The sequence below is a fragment of the Bos indicus genome, chromosome 6, assembly GCF_029378745.1.
Source record: "Bos indicus isolate NIAB-ARS_2022 breed Sahiwal x Tharparkar chromosome 6, NIAB-ARS_B.indTharparkar_mat_pri_1.0, whole genome shotgun sequence".
NCBI classification, from domain to species: domain Eukaryota; kingdom Metazoa; phylum Chordata; class Mammalia; order Artiodactyla; family Bovidae; genus Bos; species Bos indicus.
Genome location: NC_091765.1, coordinates 15,714,751 through 15,735,540, shown reverse-complemented (window position 1 = coordinate 15,735,540; position 20,790 = coordinate 15,714,751). Strand labels below are relative to the sequence as shown.

Genomic DNA, 20,790 nt, shown 5'->3' with positions numbered 1-20,790 from the left:
CATTATTCTGCTTAGCAATTACCATATCCATCAATTAGAATATTGATTTTAAATAAACATAGTATTCTTTTGAATGTTTACATTTTTATATCCTTCCTAGGCTATCCCAGTGAATATTCTTTGTGTAATTAATCCATCATAATTAAGAATATATGGATTACCCCCAAAGGGCATGGACTTCTCTGTCTTTAAGTATTGTTTTTTTTTTAATATTTTTATTGAGGGATTGACAAGCACAAAATTATTTCACCCATATGACAAGCTTCTGAAAGTAAGAAATAATAATGAGTCACAAATTACAGGGCACTTAATATAAATAAGTGCCCTGTAATTATTTCTTTTTCAGCTCACACACTACAATGACATGTTAAAGTTAGGCAATAAGAATAATAAGAATTAGACTTTGGGGCTTTGGATCCAAATCAAACTTGACTCCTCAAACTAACATTTCTTTTCTTTTTGCCCGCTGGGTCTAATTTCTATGTGTTTACAATATGTGCAAACATGTTTCTCATTAGTGTTTATTTACTACCACAGGAATCACTTTGGAATCTACTCTTAGTGGGAATGCTTTTCTCAAAATAAACCCTGATCATATTGGCTTTTATCGTGTAAATTATGAAGTGTCAACTTGGGAATGGATAGCTACGAATCTTTCCGTCAACCACACGGTAAGAGTAGAAATGGTTGTGAATTGTTTTACTTTTGTTCTAAGAACAGCGCCTTAATGATATTAATTTTTCAATATATTTTGCTTTAAGATTCATGTTTCCTACCTTTTTTTCTTTCTCTTCCCAGGACTTTTCTTCTGCTGATCGTGCAAGTTTTATTGATGATGCTTTTGCCTTGGCACGGTAGGTTTCAGAATGAGATTCAATTATTTAAAATACTACGGATCTTGTCATAAATTTCTTTTAAAATCAATTACAACAAAGTTTGAGTATTAATTTATAGTTTAAAGTATCCAAAACCACTATTTACAACATTATTATTTTGCATAACTTTCTTCTTTAAAACTAATATGAGCCTTATAGCCAAAATACTGATATCAAGCCCTTAACAGACGCAAAAACCTCACCTACCCCATTGACTTTAAGTGAGGTTTGACTAATCTGAGTTCTTGAGCTAATTAGAAGCGACACTTACAAATGCTCAAAAGTGCACCGTTATAATTTGATTTAATAAAAAGACAAACAATGTGTTTCATGAACTCATCTCTGTGAGCCCAAACCCATTGTAAGATTTTATGGCTAGAGTTTCCAAATATCATTCAGGTCACTGGGGTAAGAAGAATGAGACATGGTGCTCTAGGATTGATAGAATTAAAGTGTCATTTCAGAAATTTGACTTTTTTCTCATGGCCTAAGGGTAGTTATACTTAGAAAAAAACAACCTATTCCTTGAAAAAAAAAATAATCAACATAGATTGGGGTAATGTAGGAGTAGTAACGATAGCATCTTTGAGACTCTTTTTTCAGATAGGCTAACACTAGTAATTTGACCAGTATTTTCTGAATCTCTGGCACTTCTGTAGGAGCTAGGGGCACACCCAGCTTGTTTTGCTGTAGCCTCATTTAGACACAAGCAATGTACTGACAATGAGATGCTAGTTCCCCTTGTCTGAGCTGAGTGTCCCTTTTAGGGCCCCTGTGTTTCCAATAATATTAATTGTCATTGGTTATTAATTATCCATCTCACCCATCAAATTATAAGTTTCATGAAGGTAGGCACCTGGATCGTGTTCCTCTTCATTTTATCCCCAGCTCCTAACTGTGCCTGGCCCCTAGTAGACGCTCATTAAATAGGAACTGAATATATGGCTGGAAGGATAGTATAACAGCGCTAAAGGCATGGGAGAACTATTTTACATGGACTCCCTAGATAGAGCAAGTTAGAAACCCTTTGTGACATTTTTAAGGGAGGAATTTATAGGGAATTAAAAACAAGTTATCAAACCACATTAAAATCCTGGCTCTGTATAACCTTGAGAGAGTTTCTTAACTTGTCTCTGCTTCAGTTAGTTTCCTTATTAGTAAAATGGATATGAACTTACAAGACTCTTGTGAGGAATAAGTGAGAGAATGTGCACAAAGGACCCCAACCGTTGTCCAGTCTTTAGGAAGTGCTCAATAGATCATAGTGCTTGACCAAAAAAGGCATGCACCATTGATCAGCAGCAGCAAAGAAGCATTTGGTAGCTCAGTGGTAAAGAATCCACCTGTCAATGCAGGAAACATGGGTTTGATCCCTGGGTCAGGAAGATCCCCTGGAGAAGGAAATGACAGCCCACTCCAGTATTCTTGCCTCAGAAACCTCATGGACAGAGAAGCCTGGCAGACTACATTCCCTGGTTTTGCACAGAGTTGGACATGATTTAGCAACTAAACAAAAGAAGCATTTAGACAAGCTCTTCTAAATTTGTAATATAGACTCTATTGCAGGTAATAGAACTTGATTCTCTTTGGTGAACCTCCGGGTTTAATCTCCTGGCTATGTAACAGATTATTTATGTTATGGTATGTCAATCCCTCATTTATGAATATTTATTGAGCACCTACTCTGTTCCTGGCACTATGTAGATTGGGGAAATTAAGTGGTGATATGGTGAAAGAAAATGATCCACCTTTTAGGGAATTCCCTGGCAGTGCATTGGTTAGAACTCTGCACTTTCACTGCTGAGGGCATGGGTTCAATCCCTGGTCCGGGAATTAAGAAATTGAAAGCTGCATGGTGTGGCCAAAAAAAAAAAAAAAATCTTTTTTAAACATAATAGGACTATTAGATTATTTTTTTTCAGGAAAACTCTCCTGTGAATGCACTGTGATCTTTTCCAAAGCTTAGAATCTTGTCTGTAAAGATTATAAAGATATTATAATATCTTTACCATTTAATTTCCATCATAACACAATGCAGACAGTTTTGCTTTAAGAAGTGAAAGCCTCTTGACCAGCTTTCTCTGAGGAATGGTATACAAAGTGGATAACTCACACAATTGAACAATCTTCCTGCATTTGTTCAGCTGCTTGACTATAGCCCCATCAAATTTTGAAAAGCTTCAGAAAGGAAGAAAGTGAAACAAATTTGAAAGTCAAAAAGCATGTAGAATCACACAGCAACCAATCCAGAAAACACCTGAGCTGTCATCTGAAACATTGCCTGAACTATTGAGTTATCACTCAATTTCTGTCTGCAACACATGAGGAAAAACGGACTCAGAGAGAAACAGACCCCCACCTGTATTAGTTAGAGTCTGTCCCAAATCACTCAGAGAAAAATAGAACTGCATAGATAGGTAAGTGCATGAGGGAGGATTAGAATTTACACAGCTCTACTCTGATATTCAAAAAGAAATGAACTACTATGTTTCATCAGTAAAAGGACAGATCTAAAAATAAATATATTCTTGATTTCCCTGCCCCCAAATGTGAGGAGCCAGGAGTCTTACTGCTCTCCAGCTGGGCACATTTGCTGAAGACAAGGAGTAAGAATTCACCCAGTCACTTTGAGTCCCCACGACAGGCTCAGCTCAACCATATGCCCTGCCTAGTTACACCCTCAAAGTTTTTAAGTTCATTTAAAGTTTCCACCAGCCCCCACACAGGCTAGTTTCAGGTCAGCCACCTGCAATGAGAACAAGGTGCCTGATCTCCTCTCCGTTTTGCTACAAGGAGCTCCTACTTCTCACCATGTCGCCTCTGATTCTCTACTGCAAGGAGCACAGAGAGGCCAGATGAAGGAAGATCCTGACATGCTGTCTACTTCTGGTCCTCTCTGAACTCTGGACATGTTTAACACTGATGCTTTCCCTTGTCTGGTGCTTTCATGGAATATGTGCTATCTTATGGCCCATTCCATGGCCAACAGTCTTTTCTTCTGTAGTTCCCTGAGGTGAGGAAGTGAAAACTTCCAAACCACAACTAGTCTATAGCAAGTTTTCATATATCCTTTCCCCTGACAAAGTCTGGAGAGACGGGCCACCTCATGCAGTCCTATCTCTTCACTCTGATGTTAAAGCAGTAGTCAACTACAGTCTCTCATCCTTTAGATTTCTTGGGGATCAGATACCAGGCCACTGTGTCCACATGAGTTCCAGGATACGCAGATAAAACTCTTCAAGTGGTTGCATTAAAACCTCTTTTCTAGGCTGGTATGAGGGGAAAGCACCCTTCACTCTGTCCTCCGTGAGGGACAGCGCGTGCAGTACACTGATGGAATCCTCCAAAACCGTGTGTCAGTCGCTCAGTCGTGTCCAACTCTTTGCAACCCCATGGACTGTAGCCTGCCAGGCTCCTCTGTCCATGGAATTCTCCAGGCAAGAATGCTGGAGTGGGTAGGCATTTCCTTCTCCAAAAGCCCTCTTCTAAAATGCCTCTCTCTCTCTGTTGGGCATTCCAATCTCTTTCACAGGCTGTAGTGGGCTATCAGCTGAGGGTCACAAAAAGCTGACCCTCCTGACCATGTCAATCCCGATTGGGTGGGCCCACATCTTACTTTAGAGTATAGGCCAAGGGGCTTGGTTTGGGGGCCTTGCCAAAACTGAGACAGAAAGAATCCTTTTTTGTCTACCTGTTGCAGTAGAGTTTTATCTTTTCAGTAGCTTATTTGGCACTTTGCAGCCCACTGTGTGCCAAAGCCAGGACAGGGGCCAGGAATAGCACCAGTGAAAGCAGAGAGTGCTGGCAAGCACACGGAAGGGAGCAGGAGTTTCTAGCTGAGGAAAGGATGGCAGAGGAGGCAGTTTCCAGGGCCACCTAAACTAATGCTGTAAACGGACTTCTGCCAGACTTCCAGGTACTGAGGCTCCAACCATGTCCAAGGCGAGGGCCAGGTTAGCAAATAATAAAGACCACAAAGTGACCATGGGCCATGCCAAAGTTACAGACCTCTAGGCGCACCAGATTACCTTTTTATAGGTGCTTACAGAGCTGACCAGACCACAGCACAGAACTAGATAAGTAACTTCTCCCACCCTACTGAGGACTGCCTTTTAAAGAAGGGAGAAGTGAGTTGCTGGGGAGACTCCAAAAGGGATCTAGTTGATTGCAAGGAGACTGTTTTAAGCCAGAAATCTGAATTTAATTCGAAAGTTAACATGGGAAGTTTTCAAAAGTTTCCATAGCATCAGATCTCTCTACCTAACCACCTCTCTCAACCATTTCTCCTGTCCCATTCAAAAGCCATTCTTTGATAAGACATTGTGCTGAACTTGACCTTCTTTGAGGACTATGCAGTCTTTCCAGGTCACACCCAGGAAAGCAAAACCAAACCTTTTGTTCCAAGATTCCCCAAACTTCTGAGTACTTCAGCCTAAGATAGGAGAGCAAGAATTTCCTCAAAAGACCTTTTTTGTTTTCTTCTTCATAGCATTTTGTGGGAACTTTACATTATAGCCTCCATCCTCCTCACAATATAGGCTGTAGGTCAATTCTAGGCTCAAAGTTCCTCAGGCTGGACTCTTACTATAAATGGAAGATTTTTGAATAAGGAAAATTCTCAACCAAATCTGGCTTTCAGAACTGCTGTTGGTCTACAGATTTAATAAATAGGGTTGGAGGCTCAAAGTGAGTAAAAATGCTGTCTTACGTTGAGTTCCCTCAAAGCAGAGTCTGAAATGGAGGTTCGTGAACACGTGGTTTACTGAGAGAGGATTCTCATGAGGTAGGGAGTGTGAGAAGCAGGGTGGGGCAGGGGAAAAGCTTAGCTGGAGTTTAGCTTTGCCAGATTCAGGTAGGAAGCCATCCATGAGTTGTACTACACAGTGACCCAGCTTGAGGGAAGCAGGCTGGCCTGTTGCATTCCTGGATCAGACAGTCAATGACCAGGGGGAGGGGTCGCATAACCTTTTAAGCAAGATGGGTGTATTTGGTCAAGGGCTATTCTCTGAAGAAAAACTGCAGCTACGAGCCAAAACAGCACTGTAAGGGGACCTTGGAGGGAAGGGCACTGTAGATGTCTTTGTTAAAAACTGATTCTTCACACATGGTCCCAGTAGTATCAGCATTGCTGGGAACTTGTGAGAAATGAGAATTCTTAGGCCCTACACCAGACCTACTGAGTCAGAAATTCTAGAGATGGGGCCCAAGTGTTAAAAAAAAAACCTTCCAGGTGTTGCTGATACATGCTCTGATACAGGCTGGAAGAAGCACAAGCTGGAATCAAGATTGCCGGGAGAAATATGTAACCTCAGATATGCAGATGACACCACCCTTATGGCAGAAAGTGAAGAGGAACTAAAAAGCCTCTTGATCAAAGTGAAAGAAGAGAGTGAAAAAGTTGGCTTAAAGCTCAACATTCAGAAAACAAAGATCATGGCATCTGGACCCATCACTTCATGGGAAATAGATGGGGAAACAGTGGAAACAGTGTCAGACTTTATTTTTTTGGGCTCCAAAATCACTGCAGATGGTGACTGCAGCCATGAAATTAAAATATGCTTACTCCTTGGAAGGAAAGTTATAACCAACTAGATAGCATATTCAAAAGCAGAGACATTACTTTGCCAACAAAGGTTCGTCTAGTCAAGGCTATGGTTTTTCCTGTGGTCATGTATGGATGTGAGAGTTGGACTGTGAAGAAAGCTGAGCACCAAAGAATTGATGCTTTTGAACTGTGGTGTTGGAGAAGACTCTTGAGACTCCCTTGGACTGCAAGGAGATCCAACCAGTCCATTCTAAAGAGATCAGCCCTGGGATTTCTTTGGAAGGAATGATGCTAAAGCTGAAACTCCAGTACTTTGGCCACCTCATGCGAAGAGTTGACTCATTGGAAAAGACTCTGATGCTGGGAGGGATTGGGGGCAGGAGGAGAAGGAGACGACAGAGGATGAGATGGCTGGATGGCATCACTGACTCGATGGACGTGAGTCTGAGTGAACTCCGGGAGTTGGTGATGGACAGGGAGGCCTGGCGTGCTGCAATTCATGGGGTTGCAAAGAGTTGGACACGACTGAGTGACTGAACTGACTAACTGATACACGCTCAAACTTGAGAATCATGATCCTAAATGATACCGCTCTTCCATGGAAGTATCGAATACCACAATATAGCAATGATGTGTGGGAAATGAAAAGGGCATCAACTTAATTCTCCAAATATTATCCCTATAGAGTAGAGAGTAGAGTGAAGTCGCTCAGTCATGTCCAACTCTTTGCGACCCCATGGACTGTAGCCCACCAGGCTCCTCAGTCTATGGAATTTTCCAGGCAAGAGTACTGGAGTGGATTGCCATTTCCTTCTCCAGGGGATCTTCCCAACCCAGGGATTGAACCTGGTCTCCCGCACTGCAGGCAGACACTTTATTGTCTGAGCCATCAGGGAAGCATTATCCCTATAATAACTGACAAAAAAAATTTATTGTCAGCCCAGCATTCTGACCAAGTGACTCAGCCTTAAAAAAACAAGTGATACTAGTGCAGTGATTGCATGGCTATCAAATATGTTGAAAAAACAAGGCACTAGGATAGGATATCGATTTTTCAACATAAAATATACAGTGAAAGTGAAAGTGAAGTCGCTCAGTCGTGTCCGACTCTTTGCGACCCCATGGACTGTAACCCATCAGGCTCCTCTGTCCATGGGATTCTCCAGGCAACAATACTGGATTGGGGTGCCATTTCCTTCTCCAGGGGATCTTCCGGACCCAGGGATTGAACCCAGGTCTTCCACATTGCAGGCAGACGCTTTTACTGTCTCAGCCACCAGGGAAGATAAATACATAGTATTTATATATATTTATAAAATATACATTATATAGAGTATTTATATATATTTATAAAATGGGCCTCTAAACTTCACCTGTTATAAATGTGCAGCCCACAATTCAGGTTTCTGAATTACCTATTATTCATAAACTTTCATTAGCCTTCACCAATTTGATCCTCAGAGCAACAACTATTCATAGTTATTCTAAGAAAATACTTACGGGACAAAGCATGTTGCTCTATCCACCTAGAAAACTAGAGAATTATTAAAATTAGAAAATTCTCAAGTTTCAAATTGCAACATAAAATTCTACAATCACTTTCTACTCAACAAACATTCTCAATAAAGTACTCCATTTCTCAATATTAGTTATACTTCTATTAAGACAAGTTGAATGTTCCAAAATATAAATCCTTTTAAAAAGATCATAAAGAAGGTTGAGCACCATAAAGAAAGCTGTGCACTGAAGAATTGATGCTTTTGAACTGTGGTGCTGGAGAAGACTCTTGAGAGTCCCTTGGACAGCAAGGAAATCAAACCAGTCAATCCTACAGGAAACCAACCCTGAATATTCATTGGAAGGACTGATGAAACCGAAGCTCCAGTATTTTGGCCACCTGATGCAAAGAGCCAACCCACTGAAAAAGACCCTCATTCTGGGAAGGATTTAAGGCAGGAGGAAAAGGGGATGACAGAGGATTAGATGGTTGGATGGCATCACCGACTCAATGGACATGAGTTTGAACAAGTTCTGGGAGACGGTAAAGGACAGGGAAGCCTGGCGTGCTGCAGTCCACGGGGTCACAAAGAGTTGGACACAACTGAGTGACTGAACAACAACAAATAAGATCAAGATCTGAGAAAATAGGAGAAATCGGCTCTCTGAACTGAAAACAAACTCTATATCATATCACATTAGTATAAATCATATGATGCCGAAAGTGTTTATTCTTACCTAGATCTCCAATATCATTTATCTTCTTATCAATTAAGGGGAGAAATCAAGGTATGATTACATTATTTCTCATTCACAAAAAATGATCTCAAGAAGTTTATTATTTAACCTAAACTTTCAAAATGTAGTTTAGAAAGACAGGATTCCCACCTAAGAGTCTTTACAAAACCTAGGCTAAAATTTGAGGCATAACAGATTTCTGAGAATATTATTTCGAAAGGTTCCAAAATCTTTTCTAAGGAGGAATAAGTCAGACTCTTTAAACTAAAGTGTCAATAGTAATTTCACATTGTTTTGAGGAACAAAATCCATTTTTATTTATAAATATTACTGGGAAATGTATTAAAAAGGAGATGTTTTATGGGGAATATAAGTTCAATTGAAATGTTTTAAGCATTAATGATTCACAAGTACTGTTATATTTCTTATTCATATCAAATATAAAAAATTCAATAAGGTATATTTATGATGGTGCATTTGTATATTATAATGAGCTAGTGAACTTAATGTTTAAAAGTTTCTATTTGTCAATATTAACCATACAACTAAATGACTTTTGTTTTATCTAAAATTCTGCCACAGAAATTTTTCAATGCATACCTTAATGTTTTGTCTCCCCTTTATTGTTGAACATATGAAAACACTAATACATCATTGTGAACAAACCTCTTTGATTGGACCTTTATAGTAATGCATTTTCTTAATTGTTTAATTGAAGGGTTCTCATTAACGTTGAAGTCTATGATGCCCATGTTAGTACTTTCAGTCAAAGGAAACCAATCTATTGGTTTTAATTTACTGTGGAATTTTTTTTCTTTCTTAGAGCTCAGCTTCTAAATTATAAGGAGGCTCTGAACTTGACCAAGTATCTCAAGGAAGAAAAGGAATATTTACCATGGCACAGAGTCATTTCAGCTGTAACCTATATTATTAGCATGTTTGAAGATGATAAAGAGCTATACCCTGTGATTGAGGTAATGCTAATGCTATATTTCATGAAAGTAGATGTTTAGTCCCATTGGTCAGAGAAGGCAATGGCAACCCAGTACTCCTGCCTCTAGAATCCCATGGATGGAGGAGCCTGGTAGGCTATAGTCCATGGGGTCCTAAGAGTCAGACACGACTGACGCAACTTAGCAGCAGCAGCAGCAGTCCCATTGGTAGAACAGGAAGATTTCTGAGAGAAGGAGCTCCTGGGAAACACAAAAGCATATCTTGACTACCAAGTAAAATCAAAGGAAATTATAATGACTTGACTAATCAAATCAAAGAGATGCTATTTTCTTTCAGCTTGAAGTGTATCAGTATTTCTGGTTCAGTATACCACTTAAAGGTGTATTTTAGTGTTAGAAGAAATATAATAGTTAATATTTTATTTAAAACAACATTTTAAACCATAGATACAAACTAGATCCTATTTTTAATGGATTTATCTATGTTAAAATGAATTTATTCTTATCAAAATATAACATCATTTTCCTTATTATTACTGCTGTTATTTCCACATTGAGATTTTATTATGACAGTCATTCAGACTACTTTTCTTGGCTTTGTGATTTCTGTAGCACTTTCTGATTACAAGAACACTTGTAATTTTAAACAAATTCTGGATTCCAATTTCTAGCTCTTCCATTTTCTTTATGAAAGAAATTGGACAAATGATTTCATATTTCTTTAGTTTCTTTGTACAATAGGAAGTTAGTACTTGACTTCCCATGGTAATGGGATAGTAAGAATCATATAATATAAATATACTTTGTAGATCTTAAGGCAATATACAAATGTTAGTTACTATTTCATTAATACTTGAGCAATCTTTAGTATGGTAAGTCTATCAGGTGTTATTCTATTTATTAAAATGTCAGCTAAGAAGTGGAGGTTAAAAGGGGATGACCCAAAGTTCTATAAAACATTAGAGAGTGATCCAGAATGTTCTTATGTTCAGGACTGAAGTAAAATTGCTATGTGATAATAACTGGAATATATACCTTTCTGAACTGAAGTACAGGCCCAAAGTTCTCTGAACTAGTAGGGGAAAAGATTACCACTGGGAACTGTAGATAATAATAAATGGGAGACTGTTGCTAAATAGTAAATTATTACTCACTGCACATGGTGCTTTTATTTCAGAAATACTTCCGAGATCAAGTGAAGCCCATTGCAGATTCTCTGGGATGGAATGATGTTGGAGACCACCTCACAAAGTTATTTTTTTACCTTTTTAAAAATTAATATTTGTTTAATATTTGTGTGTGTTAAGATAAGTTGAAAAATGCTCAAAGCCCCAGCTCTGTGTGTTTGATTTCTTAGATTACTCCGTGCGTCTGTATTAGGACTGGCGTGCAAGATGGGAGACAGCGATGCCTTGAACAACGCTTCCCAGTTATTTCAGGAGTGGCTAACTGGGACTGTAAGGTGACTGTTCCCAGGTTTTCATATATAGAAGACTTTAAACTGAGAAATGAGGAATTAAAATCTCTGAAACACTGTTTCTTCTTCTAGTCTTCCTGTAAATCTCAGGCTTCTGGTATATCGGTATGGTATGCAGAACTCTGGCAATGAGACTTCATGGAATTACACTCTCGAGCAATACCAGAAAACTTCATTAGCTCAAGAAAAAGAAAAGCTACTGTATGGATTAGCATCAGTGAAGAATGTTACTCTTTTGTCAAGGTAAGCTGGAACTTTTTAAAAAATTACATGAATGGTACTCGATAGTTTACATGTCACGGTCTCTTTAAAATGCTAATTAATGGAAGATACATTTCCAAGAAAGTCTATTAAAAAATTATTTTCCTGGCAAGAAACATAATATCCATGTAAGAGTGGCTTAAAAAATAAAGACTCATTATCTCATATAAAAAATTCTAGAGGTAGAATTCCAGTCATGTACAGTGATTCAACATTTTATCCAAGACCTAGGCTCTTTCTCTTTCTTTTCTGCCATCTTCAACATGTTGGGTGTTTTATGACTTCCAGAGCTCCATATATTTTGTCTTCACATAAATATGTTCAATGGAAGAAAGACAGGGGCAAAAGAGCTCCTCCTCACAAGACTCTGTCTTTTATGATAAGAGGTCAGTTATCTCCACTTCTCTCATTATCTAGCACTAGGTCACCCTTGATCATTCTGGGTGATTCTCTGGATTTACCACTTGATCACTTGCTGACTGCGATGAACTTGAGTTCCTTTGACTTGGGCCAACCATGGTACTCTGAGGATGGGGTAGCAATTTGCCTTCCCTAGAATCAAGGATACCTTGATCCAAACCCAGAATGAAACTGGTCTCTGTCAGCAGAGGACTGTCCACCACAACATGCATGAACACACAAATAGTTATTTATATTATACTCAAAAGATACAAAGACCACTTGAAGCCCATCTATGAATGTTCTCCCACTTCACACCTATGTCCCAAATCAACTAGTTTCTGCCTTATCCATATTTTGCTTATATAGATTCTGAGTTACTTGCTTCATTCATTTAACCAACACTTAAGATATCCCTTCTATGTATAGGTATGTAGATTGTGGGAATAAAAATGAAAAAGAATAATATCTATCCTTGAGAAACTTACAGGTTCATGGGAGAGGCAGAATATAAATAGTAAATTATAGTGCAATAATGAATTTGTAAGAGCTACCAGAAACAGTTTGCTTTTACTTAGCAGGGCCAACAATATATTTTCACTATCTCACCTCAGGGCTATATGTGAAGTCTCCTTCTCTCTGGCCTAAGATAGTCTATCTACCCAGAACTTGATCATCTTGACATTCCACAAAACATCATATTGACTCATTACTTGGTTGTCATTGTGCTAATTGTTGTATATGATGAGAAAATTAGCAAGTACTTAGATGCCTTGTGTGCGTGTCCAGTTATGCCCAATTCTTTTCAACCCCATGGACTGTAGCACACCAGGCTCCTCCGTCCACAGAATTTTCCAGGCAAGAATACTGGGGTGGGTTGCCACTTCCGACTCCAGGGGATTTTCCTGACCCAAGGATCAAACCACGTCTCTTGGATCTCCTGCACTGGCAGGCAGATTCTTTACCACCGTGCCACCTGGGAAGCTCCACTTAGATGCCTTACTAAGATTCTTACGAACTAGAGGATAAAAGATAAATTGTACAAAATTCAGGAGTGCCCCACTCCAGTGCAGAAGTTTATTAGAGCATGCTCAGATATTCCCTCTGGGTATAGCCATGGAATAAAGTGAATAAAAATCTATTTGATCACTTAATTTATCTTGTTTTATACTCTAATTATAGCCAACTAATCTAACCATACAGATTATATTAGAAAGTTGTTTTTTACAATCTTCAGTTCAATTGCTCAGTCATGTCTGACTCTTTGCGACCCCATGGACTGAAGCACACCAGGCCTCCCTGTCCATCACCAACTCCCAGAGTTTACTTAAACTCATGTCCGTTGAGTCGGTGCCATCAGCCATGAGATGCCATCCAGCCATCTGCTCTGTCGTCCCCTTCTCCTCTCACCTCAGTCTTTCCCAGCATCAGGGTCTTTTCAAATGAGTCAGTTCTTCACATCAGGTGGCCAAAGTATTGGAGTTTCAGTTTCAACATCAGTCCTTCCAATGAATATCCAGGACTGATTTCCTTTAGGATGGACTGATTGGATCTCCTTGCAGTCCAAGGGACTCTCAAGAGTCTTCTCCAACACCACAGTTCAAAAGCATCAATTAAGACTTAACTGTGGTCCCATATAAAAGAAAAATATAAGGATCTCCTGGTGGTGCAGGGGTGAAGAATCTGCCTGCCAATGTGGGAGATGTGGATTTGATCCCTGATCCAGGAAGACCTCACAAGCTGCAGAGCAGCTAAGCTCATGTACCACAGCTACTGAGCCTGTCCTCTAGCGTCCTGGAGGCACAATTACTGACCCCACACCCCACAAGTACCGAAGCCCACATGCCCTAGAGCCCATGCCCCACAACGAGAGAAGCCACCACAATGAGAAGCCCACGCACCGCAAGTAGAGAGTAGCCCCTACTACTAGAGAAAAACCTGTGTAGCAACGAAGACTCAGCACAGCCAAAATTTTATAATTTATAAAATTATGAAAAAGAAAGAATATCAGTAATTTAATTTATTAGTTCCTTTTTTAGTTTCATGGAATAATAGGCAAATGGATGGAGTGCTTCTATTAAATAAATACAATTAATTTTTTAAATTAATAGTTAAAATTGTGGGTTTTAACTGTTGTAGTACTTCCAAAATAACTGAAATTTTCATACAGTTTACACTTCACTAGTCCTCAAAATTAAAAACAGTTAAGTATCTTAGAAAATATTAAATTGTGTTTTATTATTTTTCTTATTTAATTGTTTCAGTAGATGACTCAAGAATTAAATTACTGGAATGAAAGCTAAGTTCTATTGGAATTTAGTTAAGGGTGAACACTGAAGGTTCATTTTGAATTGCTTTTCCATTTGACTTCTTTTAGGTATTTGGATTTACTCAAGGACTCAAACCTTATTAAAACGCAGGATGTGTTTACAGTCATTCAATACATCTCATACAACAGCTATGGGAAGACTATGGCCTGGAATTGGATACAACTCAACTGGGAATATCTAGTCAACAGGTGAGGTGATTAGATAATGATTTGTTGTTCTCTTTGTCTGATACCATCTGCAAGTTCTTTTTTCTCTTTTTTGTGCTTTCTCTGACATCTATATAATATCTGAAATGCCGTATTATCAGAAGTAAAGGATCATGGTATTTTCCCTCTAGGAAAGCAATATGCTAGTTTATTATAGTTGATAATTCCTTTCTTGGAAAGTAGTGTTTCCAACTGATCAATAGATTTCTGAAATCTTCAAACATGCCTAAATTGCATCTGAGTCATCAGGGAAGCCCCTAAAGGAATTTCCCTGTAGCTCAAAAGACCCAGGTTTGATCCCTGGGTCGGGAAGGTCCTCTGGAGAAGGGAATGGCAACCCACTCCAGTGTTCTTGCCTGGAGAATCCCATGGACAGAGGAGCCTGGCGGGCTACAGTCCATTGACTCGCAAAGAGTTGGACATGACTGAGCAACTAAGCACACACATGTGATTTATTTCAAATAATGCATATTTCATTTTAAAAGTTAGTTCATTGTTATACCTCTTAAAAAATTAAGAAATAGAAAAAAACAGGTTTGTATTATCATAAAAGTCAAAAACAGTTGACCTTAAATCTATTAGACGTGAAGTTTAATTTTTTCAGGACAAATAAGTTAATGACTATTTCCAATGCTAGTTCTAAACCCTCTCCCAAGGCTTTTAATATTTCTTCATAGTCTGATAATCTAATTCTCATGTGATATTATTTCAAGTAGCCTAAAACATAAAATCATATAATAACCATATGTCAGACACAAACAAAAAAGCCCAGTATTAATTATGGTTAATTTGAAAAAGTATAATTTCCCCATTAAAATTGGATAAGACAAATTAAACAGAAATGAGATAAGCTTCAGTCAAATATTTTCAAACTCTTAAACATTTTCCAGACTTCAAAATGAGTGGTTTTACTGCCTCTATTTCTAAATAATTTATAGTCATCTTAAAATAGTCTGCTTTTTTATAAAGCTTTTGCTTTATGATTTTTATGACAGCTGATGACCAACCACTAACGTCCTTTCCAGTTTGAGACTTAACCACAAAGTTCCAAAAACACTTCAGAAATTATTATTTGCTTTTATTTATTCCACTAAACAAATATTAAATCAGATATTATTTTTATATAATTATTTTTCAAAATATTTAAGATATAATTAAATCCTTTTTTTAGTTTTTAAAATAATCAATATGATAAATATACAGCATATTTCCCCTTAAATGGTACATTCTATATGGTATTAGTTTCTTGGAATAAACATAGTTATATTAAATGTTGAAATATGACTGAGAATTAAAAATAACATCAAAGAAGCCTACTTAAAGACATAAAAAGATATCCACAATATAGGATAATGTAAAAAACAGCAGATTATAAAAACATATGTTTAATATCACTCCATTTCTGTAAATAAACAAACATCCATGGAAAAATGACTCAAGGGAAAACAGCTATGTGACAAAAGGGATTATTTTTAGGTGGTGTGATTATGGGTGATTTCTGTATCCTTATTTTTACTTCTCTGTATTTTTTGCAAAATAATATACACCCATTTTATGATAAGAAAATTGAAATTTTAAAAAAGGAAATCACATTAAGTTCCTGTAATGATATTTTACAGATTTGAAGAAAGTCTGTTATTACAGCTAACGGTTTTTCCAGTGATTTTCTATAATTTCTACAACATTTCTCTTCTGTTTTATTCTTTGTGACTAAAAATTAAAGAATATATTTAGAAACTAGTAATGAATAGATTGAATAAAAACTGCAACTACCCATATAAATTCTCAGTCATATTTCAACATGTAAATACATCTTAGTTTATTTAGCTAATCTCCATCTGTTGGATAATAAAATTGTTTGAAATTTTCCACTGTATAAATAATGTACTAATGAACATCTTTGAAACTGAACTTATTTGTTGTCTTTGAACGTCCTTGACAATTTCCTTAGGATACAAATAATAATAGAAACAATACTGCTGAGTTAAAGGATGGATTCATTTTTCGATTTTCTGATGAATATTGCAAAACTGTCTTCTAGAACAAACTTTACTATTAACTTGGCCTATTTTCCAACCCTTGCCAATACTCAGTGCTATCATTTAAAAATATTCTTATTAATTGAGTACATGAAAACTGGTATCTCATTTTAAATAATTCTTTCATTCAATAAATATTATGGAGCATATACTATGTGCTAGGCTCCGTGCTTGGCACTAAAGGTACAATAGTGTACAAGGAGAAAAAGATCTGGTTCTCTGTTTTCATGGAGTTTAGAGTCTAATGATGAAGAGCAATATTAAGTAAAGTGAAAGTGTTAGTCATTCAGTCGTGTTCGACTCTTTGTGACCCCATGGACTGTAGCCCACCAGGTTCCTCTGTCCATGGAATTCTCCAGGCAAGAATACTGAAGCAGGTAGCCATTCCCTTCTCCAAAGGATCTTCTCGACCCAGGGATCAAACCCAGGTCTCCTGCACTGCAGGCTGATCCTTTACCATCTGAGCCACCAGGGAAGCCCCTAATAGTAAGCAAAGAATCAAATAAATACATGTATAATTAAAACTGTAATAACTACAGATAGAAAAGTTTTTGGGTGCACTGAAAGAGTGTAATGGGGAAACTGACCAAGTCAGGAGAAGTTGGAGGTTAAGGGCTTCCCTAAGGGAGTGATGACTGAGCTGAATTCTGAAAGATGGGCAGGAGTAAATTAGATGAACAGGAGGTGAGCGTTCCTGGCTGAAAAAAAGAAAGCTAAGGGCTAAGCTTTTGGGGATCACATTAAGATTTGGACTTTTGTTCTAACAGCAATGATAAGTCACTACTGAGTTTTAAGTAAAAAAGTAAAAATTATCAATTTTGTTTTCCAAAGAAAGCTCTAGTGGTAAAGCCTAAATGGGAAACATGAGGAAAGCAATTATAGAGCTACTGGAGTAATCCTAATAAAAGATGGTTGGTAGATTATACTGTGGATATAATGATAAAGATGAAAAGATGAGAACAACCTTTAGAATTAGAAGTTAGAAAGGTAGATTAGAAGTTAGAAAGCTTATTCAACTTATATGCAGAATACATCATGCAAAATGCTGGGCTGGATGAAGCACAGGCTGGAATCAAGATTGCCAGGAGAAATATTAATAACCTCAGATATGCAGATGACACCACCCTTATGGCAGAAAGCAAAGAGGAACTAAAGAGTCTCTTGATGAAAGTGAAAGAGGAGAGTGAAAATCCTGGCTTAAAGCTCAACATTCAGAAAACTAAGATCATGGCATCTGGTCCCATCACTTCATGGCAAACAGATGGGGAAACAATGGAAACAGTAAGAGACCTTATTTTCTTGAGTTCCAAAATCACTGCAGATGGTGTCTGCAGCCATGAAATTAAAAGATGCTTGCTCCTTAGAAGAAAAGCTATGACCAACCTAGACAGCATAATAAAAAGCAGAGACATTGTTTTGCCGACAAAGGTCTGTCTAGTCAAAGCTATGGTTTTTCCAGTGGTCATGTATGGATGTGAGAGTTGGACCATAAGGAAATCTGAGTGCTGAAGAATTGATGCTCCTGAACTGTGGCATTGGTGAAGACTCTTGAGAGTCCCTTGGATTTCAAGGCAATCAAACCAGTCAATCCTAAAGGAAGTCAGTCCTGAATATTCATTGGAAGGACTGATGTTGAAGCTGAAACTCCAATACGTTGGCCACCTGATGTGAAGAACTGACTCATTGGAAAAGACCCTGATGCTGGGAAAGATTGAAGGCAGGAGGAAAAGGGGATAACCGAGGATGAGATGGTTGGATGGCATCACCAACTTGATGGACATGAGTTTGAGCAAGCTCCGGGAGTTGGTGATGGACAGGGAAGCCTGGCATGCTGCAGTCCATGAGGTCGCAAAAGAGTTGGACACAACTGATCCACTGAACTGACTGAGATTAATAATGGGAGGCAAGTGAGGTGACAAAAATAAAATGTCTAGATTTCTAGAAAAGATAAAGTTTTCAGAAGAACAGTGAGTTCAGGTATGTGTGTGTGTGTGTGTATGTGTATATATATACACATATATACACACATTACTGAACTATAAGGAAGCTTAGGGCTTAGGTGAAAATATTATTGAAAATGGTATATCATGGAATTTAAACTATTTTAGGAAAAAAGTGAAAGCAAAGGAAAAGCTGATGATCCTGAAGAAAGTAGGATGGAACAGAACTCTCAATGGAACAGAAATCCAGATAAAGTCAAAGAATGAGGGTAAATTATGTCTTGGAGCATACATAAATTAATGATTTTAGAGGTAGAGTACTTATGGATGATCACAAAGTATGATGATGGAAATTGGTGGCTGGAGTTGAGTGCAGAAAATAGCATTGGAAATCAGGAGGTCAAGAAACTAAGGAGGTAAGCTGTTTTATCTTCATCTAAGTGGACCTTGAAGTCATAACCTGGAGTAGAAAAGACAACTAGGAGTCAGATGCCAAAGTGTATCATAAATGAGATGAAGGGGAATAACCTGAAGAAGCAGAGGGTCTTAAAGAGTGAAGGAATAATGGTTTGTAGTCCATAACAGGGAGCATGATCACACCAATTCCTTTTCTGACCTGGTGCTATGGAGGATACAGGAAAAGAAACATTCTCCAAATGAGTAGTGGTATTCCCTGTAAAGGGGTAGTTCCAAAGGGCTAGGTGAAGGGTTTGAGAGGTTGGGTGACGCTAGAAGGCCAAGTCAGGGGCAAGGAGGTACATATATGACAGGTGCAGTGTCATGCCTGAGTCTTACATTTTGGATAATGACTCATGATATTCAGTTCAGTCCAGTTACTCAGTCGTGTTCGACTATTTGCAACGCCATGAATCACAGCACACCAGGCCTCCCTGTCCATCACTAACTCCTGGAGTTCACTCAGACTCAAGTCCATCGAGTCAGTGATGCCATCCAGCCTTCTCATCCTCTGTCGTCCCCTTCTCCTCCTGCCCCCAATCCCTCCCAGCATCAGAGTCTTTTCCAATGAGTCAACTCTTTGCATAAGGTGGCCAAAGTACTGGAGTTTCAGCTTTTAGCATCATTCCTTCCAAAGAAATCCCAGGGCTGATCTCCTTCAGAATGGACTGGTTGGATCTCCTTGCAGTCCAAGGGACTCTCAAGAGTCTTCTCCAACACCACAGTTCAAAAGCATAAGTAAAGGGAAATTGTTTGCCTTAGACTTCTAAGAAAATAAAGACAAAAGACATAATGGATTTAAATTCAGTGGTGTCTGTGATAAGAGTGATCACTGGACCTAGGATACCAAAATTGTGGATAATCATTAGAACATTTCATCTATTTCCATTGGGTACATTTTCTCTTTACATTTCTTTTGCAAACTGATGATTCATTCCTTTGCTAATTTCATGTTGGCATATTTCTCCCTATTACCAATCTGAAAGGGCTTCCCTCATGCCTCAGTTGGTAAAGAATCCACCTGCAATGAGGGAGACCTGGGTTTGATCCCTGGGTTGGGAAGAGCCCCTGGAGAAGGGAATGACTACCCACTCCAGTATTCTGGCCTGGAGAATTCCATGGACTGTATAGTCCATGGGATCACAAAGAGTCAGACACGACTGAGTGACTTTCACCAATCTGAAAGGGCTCTTTAATATAGTCAAAATATTTGCTCTTTTAACAACAAAATAATAAATTTTTACTTTTAATTTTATGGCAGGCTTCCTTTCACATAAATTTTTTAATGTGTATGTGACAAACTATTAGTTTTTATCTTCATGATTTCTGCTTTTTGTGTGATACTTTTTAAATGTAAAATTTCTCCTCCTGTTTAATTCTTTATATGTTGATATATTGCCTTTATCCTTTCCCAACATTCCAAACATTCAAGGTTTATAGATAATTCTTGTGATTGTTTTTTTTACACTGTGATTAACTGGGATGAAATTTTACCTGTATCACTGTCATTTGCATTTTGGTTTGTAAGGATACTTGTGATTCTTACTTTTTAAGAGAGAAAAATGCAAAAGGTATAGGAATAGAATATAATCGCTAAAGTGCTATCTTTGCACTTAGCTTCAAATGTCTTTGCTTAGCAGGCTGATACAGATCATAATGCCAAATATGCAAGTAGCCAATAAAGCTTTATGGAAGCAGAATAAATAGCCTATATTCAAATTTCTGTATCTGTAGGAAGACACATCGATTATTAGTTAAGATAAAGGTGACAGAGCTATTCTGCTGTAACAGAAACACAGAAATACAGCAGCTTAAAAGACATAAGAAATTATTTCTCATTTGGATCGGTCTCCTGAAGTGAGCATTCCAAGGTGTTAAGGTGGTTGTGCTCCATGAAGCCTAAGGCCTTATGCTGTGTAGTTGAAATCTGGAAGAAGGGGAAGGAAAAAAAGAAGATCGAAGGCAAGCAATCTTCCTTTACTTCCCTAACAAGAAGATGGAAGTTGCACCTACCACTTCTGTTTATGTTCCATTGATGAGAACTGGATCACCTTTTTGCACCTAGCTAGGAGGA

At 38.1% G+C, this 20,790-nt stretch overlaps 1 protein-coding gene and 1 long non-coding RNA gene across 13 annotated transcripts in view; one reads left to right on the top strand and one right to left on the bottom strand.

Annotated features, from left to right (window-relative positions):
- The window catches only part of LOC109560248 (uncharacterized), a 125,202-nt gene that overhangs the window by 67,994 nt on the left and 36,418 nt on the right, over positions 1 to 20,790 (bottom strand). The window lies entirely within an intron of this gene.
- ENPEP (glutamyl aminopeptidase) overlaps positions 1 to 20,790 on the top strand; it is a 79,250-nt gene that overhangs the window by 56,227 nt on the left and 2,233 nt on the right. Inside the window, exons 12-18 of the mRNA XM_019962307.2 lie at positions 538 to 671; positions 799 to 854; positions 9,479 to 9,629; positions 10,786 to 10,859; positions 10,966 to 11,070; positions 11,158 to 11,328; positions 14,123 to 14,263. Of these exons, the coding sequence (XP_019817866.2) occupies positions 538 to 671; positions 799 to 854; positions 9,479 to 9,629; positions 10,786 to 10,859; positions 10,966 to 11,070; positions 11,158 to 11,328; positions 14,123 to 14,263 (832 nt within the window). The remainder of the gene's footprint in view (positions 1 to 537; positions 672 to 798; positions 855 to 9,478; positions 9,630 to 10,785; positions 10,860 to 10,965; positions 11,071 to 11,157; positions 11,329 to 14,122; positions 14,264 to 20,790) is intronic.